Source organism: Pyxicephalus adspersus, chromosome 3 (assembly GCF_032062135.1).
Source record: "Pyxicephalus adspersus chromosome 3, UCB_Pads_2.0, whole genome shotgun sequence".
Lineage (NCBI taxonomy): Eukaryota > Metazoa > Chordata > Amphibia > Anura > Pyxicephalidae > Pyxicephalus > Pyxicephalus adspersus.
This window is the reverse complement of record NC_092860.1, coordinates 145,206,378-145,216,446: the sequence shown is the minus strand read 5'-3', so window position 1 is coordinate 145,216,446 and position 10,069 is coordinate 145,206,378. Positions and strand designations below refer to the sequence as shown.

Genomic DNA, 10,069 nt, shown 5'->3' with positions numbered 1-10,069 from the left:
TATTTGTTGCTTACAGCAGCTTTATACTCTGCAGTGCTATACATGGTACATACAACCTCCTAACCAAGTCCCTGTGTCAGGGTACAGGGCACTACAGTACAATACATTTTAGCAAGTGAAACTGATTTTATAAGATCCTTTTTTTATGATTGGAAAACTATTTTTCCTTCCTTCCATCAAAAGTTTAATATTGAATGCCAGGGAAGCCATAGAAAATCTATGGAACAGAATAGCTCAACATTTCTTCTTTTCTGAAATATAAGATTGTTGGGGGTGAGTGCAAAAACATAGATGTATTTTTTTTTTTTTTTTTATATAAAACATATACATGCATGTTCTTCTGTAGCCGATGGGTACATATGACACTGCAACCTCCTGCCCTGTGACGGTTCCAGAGCCTAGCAGTCACATAAGCAGCAATGTAATGATCTGCACCGGCTGCAAAGAACAAGAAGCTGTAAGGGAGTATATATGTAAGCCAGGTATAAGGGAGTTGGAGGATGCCCTTTATAGGCACTGAACCTTACTATGCATAAGCAAGGTGACCATCTTTAAAAGGATTAGATGTGCCAAGTGACATGAATGCAAACAGTGAAACCAGACCCAGCAGGGCTATTTTATGCCAACGTTGTGCATTGCCAAGCAATGATGCATAGGAACTTGGAAGTTGGGAGTAAGTATTGATTTAAGTAGGTGACTGCCATTCTGGAGATTGTGAAGTGAAGTTTTGCTCTAAAATATGGTCTACAAAATGCAGTAAGTTTGTATGCAACTTTGACTTGAAATGCGCAGCACTTGCAAGATGCTCTGGCATGGTCTGGCTCCACTTGCACTTGGCTCTAGGAGATGTAGCAGAGGAGCCTTAACTACGGTGTAGCATTGCAAAGCAGGGTGAAATACCTGTGTATATTTAAAGCAAGTGTTCAACCCAGAAATTTTTTTAAGCCAGGTGGGGAGAAGTTGTAGGCGGTTGGCCGCCCTGTATTGTGACCCAACTCTTCTGTAACCACCCAAAAACTGAAAAGTGCCAGGTGGTGAGTCCAGCTGAAAAGGGCTGGGAGAACACTGAAAGAATAATGCCTCAAGTAATCAGTACATATTACTGAATTTACTTACATCAAGCTGATTCTCCAGAAAAATAATAAAAAGAATTTTACACACACAAAAATAAATGCATGGTGCATAAAAATGATGATCAGGTAAATCTACATGGAAATGACTGCAGCCAAGAATGTTGAGCCAGGGATTTGTGATATCTTAGAAAGGCTGGTGAGAGCGAGCTGGCTCTGCTTCCACCTCACTACCCTCGGGGTTGATCTGTTAGGTGAACAGAAAAGTATATTTGTCTAACATGCAAGCTCAGGCCAGCCAAGTACAGTCAGCTATCTCTCTAATGAAATCATTCTGCAGTAAGAACAGGATAAGTCTCACGTGTACCATGCAGGAACTCGCATTCATAAACAAAACAAGGAAAGCTATTGCAGAGGATCAGACAGTAAATACATTTTAAAAATGCTCGTATCCAGATTGTAAATGAAACCACCTACAGCAACCTCCCAGTAAACATCCAGTTTTTACTACAAATAAGTCAAATACGACCGGCTGCTATGGATGACCTTATCTCACATTAAAACGTTTGCTTTCTACAAGCAACACATCTAGGCATGAATAATCTTTACTGACAATGTGTCGGTATTCCTGCCACTAAGACCTAAGGATAAAGCAATATTCTACTCTCTAAACCAGGCTTTCCTGACCTGTTTAACAAGGGGCTAGTGGGAAGAACGTCGAACCAAAAAGGAGGGGGGGAGGGGGTCATTTAAAGAAGACCTAAACTCAAGCAATCAAGGCTTAAAGAGGAACTATACTCAAAAAACTAGTCTTTCAATTAATATTCTATTGTCACTTACTTGCACTAAAATGTCAGGCTTCCCTGGTGGCACTGGCTGGGTCAGCTTGTATCCATGAAAATCATAATGATTTATGAAGAAGTGTTTAGAAGTGGCCAACTTGTGACTGGCAAGTTTACGCTTTCTTCCTCTCCTGACCTTCTCCTCCACCCACTCGCCCTGCCTCTCCCTCACTAGCTGGGGCCCTCTGCATGGAGAGCTCACAAGCAGCAAAGAAGCAGGAAGCAGCTGCAGACAGAGCAGTTGCACTCGAGTTACATGAGAGTCCCAGGCAAGGAAAAAAAAAATCTGCATAAATAGGGCACCAAGGATGGCATTTCCTAGATTGCAGTTCACCGCCCAGGTGATGGAGAGACCTAGGGGTATGGCCAGAACTCGTTTTTAAAGTTTAAAGGTCAAAGCAAGCTGGGGAAAAAAAAAGTATTTAGATGATTATAACTTTGGCATATGTTATCCATAAGCCAAAGTTGGTTTTGTGAGTATAAGTATGCTTTAATGGGAGTGCAGAGTCTCCTGGGATACCTACATCATGAATCCCGCATGTGCGGAAGGGGCATTTTTCCACCACGTTACCCAATCTCGCACCTGCGCAGTGTAAGATCGAGTCATTTAAGAAGATGGAAGAGAAGACAGAAGATGGCAGCACCTGGCACTTCCTCTGCGCCAGGACAAAGAGGAATTCCGGGACAACATGGGACCGGATGGCGGGAAGGACCAGCGCCATGGAGGGAACTGCGGGATTAAAGGTAAGGCCTTTTTTATTTTTAGTTTAGTTCTGCTATAAACTGACCTGAGAGGCACAGATTGTTCATTTATCAAGGAACACCTAGCAACCTCTGGAGGAAGCCTGTTTGAGAGACACTGCTCTACACAAACATTGTGGCACAATTATTCATCCCACCAACAATGGGGCCATTTGTTTTACTGATCCCACATAGTCATTACTCCTGCCACCAGCAAACAGTGGTGGACAAGTCCTCTGACATTATGAATGGAGCACTTCACCAAGGATGAAGCAGTATTAGGCACCATCCTGGGTGTCATTGGGATAGTTTCAAGCAACCACAACACTTTTGCTGGATCATGAATTACTCCAAGTTTATACGATCTCTACTATTCATATCTCCTAGTTTCAGCTACAGAAATTGGCTGAAATAGAGGTCTCTGCAAACAGAGCTAAAGCAACTAAACCACCCCCAAAAATGTTTGCCGTCTAGCAGAAATAAGCAGGGTACTTGCACAACTAAAAGACTTCAAAGAACTACAGCCCATCGAACAACCCTTCAATTAGCAGACTTGCTTTTTGTACATTTAGACACTTCCCTAACATACCTTTCTAAAATTGCTGGCACAACAGGATCAAACATCTATAAAAAGCACCATGACAGATTTTGTTTTCATCAAACGTGAATTTATTTTTCAATGATGACAGATGTTGTGCCTTTTAAAAAAAAATCAAGGTACCGTACTTGCTGAATAATATCTAGACATTTCAGTGTACTATTACTGAAATCACCACTACAAGCTGCTCACATATTAATCTCCTGACTTGAGTCCGTCACATCCTTGTATGTAATGTGTAATTTGTTGCAGCTCGTGCCTGGAATATCAATGGGTGACCTGTGCCCGCTGTGCATATGAATACTAATTGGGAATCATCTCCTTCACTGTATCAAGGGGGCTGTGAGGGTTCATTAATCAGAGGCCACGTTATTAAAAAATAAATGATAGTTTTTACCAAGCCTTATCTCCTGGTATGTTTCACCATCCTCTGCACTGGAAAGACCTGCAGAGAGGATGAACACCAAAGTTGTCTTACTGTGAAAAGGCATGCTAACCTAAAGGCATGTCACTGGTCTTTAGGAAACCCCTGCTATGGCTACTATATCCACAGCATATTAGTATGGTTGTCAGTAGAAAGAAGATAATCAAAAAGATTGAAAGGCACAAATTGCTCAAGGAATGCCTAGCAACCTTTGGAGGACCCTTGGTTGAGAAATGGACATGGAGTCCTTTTATACCAAAATATTGGACTTATGACAACGTCTTAGTGACCCACCAGCATCACCAACTATGTATTTTGCACTTTGGCTTTAAAATGGTATATGGTGTTCTCCCCCAGCCCTTTTTAGCTGGGCGCACCACCCAGCACTTTTCAGCAACCACTTGGCTGTTTGAGTGGTTACTGAAAAGTTGGGTCACAATACGAGGGCTGCCGCCCACCTACAGCTTCTTCCTAGCCAGGAAAACAAATTTCTGGGATGAACACAGATAAACCAAACAATGTAAAAGGCATTATTTTTCTTTTTCCAAACCATTACATTTCTGCAAGTACAGAAACATATCCAATATAAACCTTGTGCTAAAAAGGGAGAGTGGGGAGTCTGTAGTTTACACCATGAGAGCACCCAATGTTGCTTTTTTTTTAAAAAATACAAAAGCACAGCAAGTGCTGTGACTCTGACAGCACATATGTTACCGACAGGATAACCTTAGTAAAATATAAAAGTAAACTAATGCAGCAATCTCATCTATGGACAGGTAAACAGCAATATTACATTTTTGGATTTGGATTTAGATACACTTTAAATCACCCAGCATTTTAGCAGGTTATTTGAGAGTCAAGCAGAGGTGTATTTTGCTCCACCAACAGAGGGTCTTGTAATTATTGTTCTTTTCATCTGAAAACCTCGTTGAGCCAAAGTCTTCTCCCCCTCCCAGGTGATGACAAATCTCACACAACGTTGCCAGGCAAAGACACAACCATTGATCTACCAATGGAAAGATTGGACAGTCACGCTCTTTGGTTCTTTGGTATATTCTACTGCAGGCACCAGGAAGGGATTTTGGCATTAGAAAGCAAATACGAAGCCAAGATTGAGTCACTCTGACGTCACCCCCTCCTATAGAATGTATGAGTCACTGATGGCTGTGATTAAGGAGATTTCTTAAAAAAGTAAGCTTTCTTTTGTAAATCCCTTGTGTGCAGCTAAAGAAAATTCCAGCCAACAGACTATCGATACACGGTCTGTCGCTCTCTCAGATCCTAAGATCTGGTTGTTTCTTTATATGAGTGTTCTAAATCCACAGGGAAACAATTCAAACTTTTAGTATGATCATCGAGAGGTATTGTTCCACTGCATTTAAAAGGCATTACATGATGCAAACGTAGCATTGCTCAAGGCCATGCTTCTCTGGATCAGCCACAGATGCCTGGTCTCAATGGGGACCTGTCTTGTTACTGATAAGAGTGGGACAAGTAGACTTTTTTTTTTAGTAAAGCTTTATTTCATAAATATTGAATAGTGAAATGTTCGAGCTGGGAGCAGTGCCCGCTTCCGATGGATTTCACCTGCTACAGGACTCTGGGATTAAGGCCCCTTTCATACTTGTGATGGAAAGCCATCTGGCTGGTCACAGCCGGGCACAAAGCGGACTGCTGCTGTGTGCCCAGGAACAGTAAACCACATCACAAGTAAATGTATTTGAGCATGGTTGCAGCTGCAGTGCTGTTTGCCTACCAGAGAAGGAAGAGCGACAAGTTGCTTTTGGCTACTTCCCGGAAGAGTGCCATGATCCACCACAACCACTTGCATAAAATGGTTCCCGACCGCACCTATTTACTTGAATAGGAGCAGTTGGGACCATGGTCTAGACTCCAGCAGAACACTGACATCAACACCAGGTCTAAAATCGTTCCATGTATTCTACAATTAAACCCTCTTACAGATGAAATGCCCTAGAAGCGGGTCACTGCACATGAAAGGTTGATGCAAGAAAGATGGCCTCACTCGGCATCTAATCTTGGTGGTGGCATTACCATATTTTTTAACTATTTATTGCTGACTAGTTGGGGAATTTTTGTATTCAGTGTATTGCTCAACTCATTCATGTGCATTTCTTCCTTTATAGGTATAAACTGATGAATGGCTGATTTTTTTTTTTTTTTTTAAAGCTGAAACACAGGTCAGCAGATTTCATTTACACCAATGGCCTACTGTAGATCACAGAACTGAGACTGTTACTGCTGCTTTTCTGTGTACACAGCTGGTCCTGTCTAAATGTTTAAACTTTTTTTGGCTTTGAAATCAAATGCAAAAGGCAATCCTTCTTCTTATTGATCTCTACACAACAAAGGCTTATTATTCTGCAGTCCAAGATAAGAACTGGGAGAGCAACAAGTGTGCCCATGTTATCTCTGCCCAGGACATCTCTGAATTTCTAGCAAACGTTTACACTTATGGCACAGACAAAGTTCGGCCAAGTATATGCAGCTGTAATGTCAACTCTTATCAATGTTCTCCATCTACCACTACAAAATCTTGCCTGTATATTCATTTCCATAGACACAAGCACAAGTGATAGTGCTCAGGCCTGGTATTATGCCACTCAGGAGTCAGAACTAAATTGGGGGTGGGTGGTGTCCATGTGCACCACATGTCCAGAAGTTCAGGCTTCTGCAAAGTCTCCTGCAGTGGATGAGGGCAGTAAAAGGCAAAAACAAGCATCAGTCGTTTTGGATTTTTGGTATTTGAATGAATAATGACAATATAGAACAGGTGACCTATTGAATATTTCACCATTTAACTGTTGGAGCTGAAACATGTAACTGAACAGTCATTCTGCCAATAAGCTCCAAAACTCACCTCGTTATAAAGATCACTGAATTCTTCAACCAAATCTTTCGGGATCCTCTGGCCACTGCTGGTGAGGTAGTGAGCCACTCCATTCTTGGAGTAAAGGCTGATGCGACCAACACTTCGCTCTCCATCGGTGGTTTCTTCCAACAAGCCATTGTCTTCTGCTAGATGATAGATGGGGTTGCCATTTGACCCATGGATCCAAGTAGCTCCCAGTTCAAATGTGGCGTGGTCTACAAAAAAAATACAAAAACTCAAACCACAATGTCCACCAAAGTTATTTCTATATTACAAAGGGTGGACATGAACAATTTCTGGAAGCATGCATGATGAATACAACATTCAGGAACAATTTATTGACACTCACCAAGTTTTATACTTTGTACTCGGCCTCCTATCCGATCAGATGCCTCAAGGATGGTGACATCCGTGAATCCTCTGTCGAGAAGGTATTTTGCAGCAGACAGGCCTGCAAGCCCCGCCCCAATAATCACTATTCTCGGTTGTCGGTTTCTCCGTAGGCCACTACTAAGAGGATCATCAGTGCTGTCTGAAGATATTTCACAACTTTGCATGCCGTCCAAGCTATCCTTTTAGTTGACCTGTTAGAGGAAAAAAAGAAAAGAAAAAACGGAATCTTAAGTTAAAAAAACAATGTAAGGTACAGTGCACGTGTTCCAGAGAATCCATTGATAAAAGCAAGTCAACTAATGAGTAAAAGACACATAAGGTACATCAGGTTACAGCATATTAAAGAGTTTACTTAGAGTTGATGTATTTCTAACCTGGTTTACAGCTTGTCCGGTTATTAATACACAGTATTTATATAGCGCTGACATATTATGCAGTGTTGTAAAAAGTCCACAGTTATGTCACTAGCTGTCCCTCAAAGGGGCTTGCAATCTAATGTCCCTACCATAGTCATAGGTCATTAACACAACACAAGGTGAATATGGGGGGAAGCAAATTAACCTAACTGCATGTTTTTGGAGTGTGGAAGGAAACCGAAGTACCCAGGGGAAACCCATGCAAACATAGAGAGAACCTACAAACTCCATGCAGAGTGTCCTGGCTTAGATTCGAACCTGAGACCCAGTGCTGTAAAGGTCAGAGTGCTAACCACTGTGCCACCGTCCTGCCAGTTAGTGTTCTGATCCTCTGATTTATGACCACCATGCTAATGTACTGTAGGGTGTGACCATAAAAATTATAGCATGGGTTACCCAAGAACTGGATGTTTTTCCAAAGGATCAACCATGTTTAAACAAAAAAAAAAAATCAAGAAAGATTAATCTGTAGGCAGAAATTGATGACTTGTGGAACTACTTGACATGTTTTGAATGAACTAGAGAACATAATTCTTCCAACCTGACCGACAACTGAACATGATCATAATCTAATTCTACAACACATCAATGTGACCAAGGAGTAAATCATAACAATCATGAATCATATTAAAGTGCCATTATATTATGCAGTCTATATATTACCCGAACCCTTGACCTGTCCAGCCACTGGATATGATCATTATACAATTTATTTCCAAAATGTAGACTCCAAGTATATACTACACCTCCAGAACAATCCATAAAGGATCCTATAATATACAGGTAACCCCTAAAATAATATTAAACCCCACATCTTATATACGACATACAGCAAAAAAAATAAATAAATAATTTAATATATATATATATATATATATATATATTGTGAAAAGAACTTAAAAAGGACAAGCTATTTTTTTACATTTATTCATTATCTCCTGCACATCCAATGACTCGATCACATTCTATTTTCCAGTAGGAAGTTATAGATTGGCAGCCTTGGAATTTTAAAATAGAAAAGCTTGCCTGAACCCTTTCCACAAAATGTTTCCCGCAAGAGTTTACTTTGTTATCAGAGACTGTAAAAAAGCTGCATAAAACAGCTTCAGAAATAAACACAGCCTATTTGGCAGTGGATGTCAAGTACAGCGACGGGAGGAAGAAAGGGGGCCACGCATGGCGTTCATAGAAGGAAAACAAATTATTTTGTTGTGAAAGGAGCCTCCAAGGTCTTGTTCTATAGAGGAGAAGCAAGGCTCTTATTAAACCACCCCGATGGCCTCCCGTAATCAGAGAGCTTAGAAACCAGATAGACTTGGCACAATTTGTATAGAAGAGGAAATGGCAAGAAAAAAAGGGTTCTTGGAATCCTTGAGACTGGCACTGCAATAATTGGGCACACAATGCAGGATAGGCTTGAAATCACTGCTATAAACACAGAGATTGTCTGGGAACAGGTTGTGCTATGATAAATGCTGAGATATTCAAGGTTTTATATATATCAGAATACCATGAAGGAAACATACAGTAACAATGTCTTCAGTAATAATTATACTTTAGGAACATTTTCATACTTTCTTTCAAAGAGGACTGAACTTAGCAGTAGCACAATAGCAGATGGTCCAAGCAGGATTGCTTTATTGATATAGAAACCAGAACTAAAAATCCCACAAATATGGCGGTGCACCAATTTTTATGTGTATGTGCAAACATTTTGCATCTTCTCCCATCTCCCACCTGTTCTTTAGTCTTCCACCGCAACAGTAACTCCTTAAGTGGAAAAATGGGGTCACAGACCTGCATTTCAGTTAATTGCTAGTCAAGTGACCTTATACAGCATATGCTCCGGGGTCTGTCATATTCTTTACAGTGCTAAGAGTTAATGAATGTCAACATTCTGCTGAGCCGTCACACATAAACCAAACAAGAGGAAATGACGCATATTAGATCATACAGCACTTCCAAGAAGATTGTGTCATTGCAGAGATACAAAGGCTGTGATGGTAAACTTTGCTTGTTTGCTCATCGTACATCTATTGGTCATACCAATATTATTCCTGATTTTTGTGGGTTTCCCACAAAGGCCATGTCACACTAACCAGAAGACTGCCAACAGTTATCACCTTGCTGTGCTCTCTTCAGCAATTCTTTAGCAGATGAATGGCCACCTACAAGGACAGTGTTTGTTGTATCATCAGTTGCATTTAGGCTTAGAAAGGAGGTCTAAAATCATGGTGCCCATGAGATGCTTTTTAAGGATATCAAAACCCAAGGGCAAAACAGTAATTGGAAAGCTAGCAGCCCTTATATGTGGTGGCTGCTATTATTTTTGCAGACTTTCTTAGAAAGTAGAAACCTGCCGAGTTTGCCAAAACGCAATGCCCTCATCACTTTTTGTGAACTGACTGTACAATTTTTTCTTTCAAAGCTAGCTGCTGTAATCTATCAATTTCAATACTATCACCCTCCAATGTAATAAGGACCATGGATTGTTGTCCAACTCAGGAGAGCATATTGACAACCACATCTCCCTCCATAAAGTAATATAGTCACCCATTGACAAGATGTGTGTTCCTTTCAGGATTAGCAAGTGAAATTTAAATAAAAAAGTAAAATTAATGCATTCAACACATCACAACTAGTCTGCTGTAATATATTAGTTTTGCTTTTGGGTTTAGATAAGTTTTAAATG

The 10,069-nt window shown here is 40.7% G+C and overlaps 1 protein-coding gene across 1 annotated transcript in view; it reads right to left on the bottom strand.

Moving 5' to 3' along the window:
* SMOX (spermine oxidase) overlaps positions 1-7,172 on the bottom strand; it is a gene marked incomplete in the record, with an annotated part of 12,265 nt that extends 5,093 nt beyond the window's left edge. The window contains 2 exon segments of the mRNA XM_072406640.1: positions 6,557-6,783; positions 6,918-7,172. Of these exon segments, the coding sequence (XP_072262741.1) occupies positions 6,557-6,783; positions 6,918-7,125 (435 nt within the window).
* Between the last annotated feature and the right edge of the window lie 2,897 nt (positions 7,173-10,069).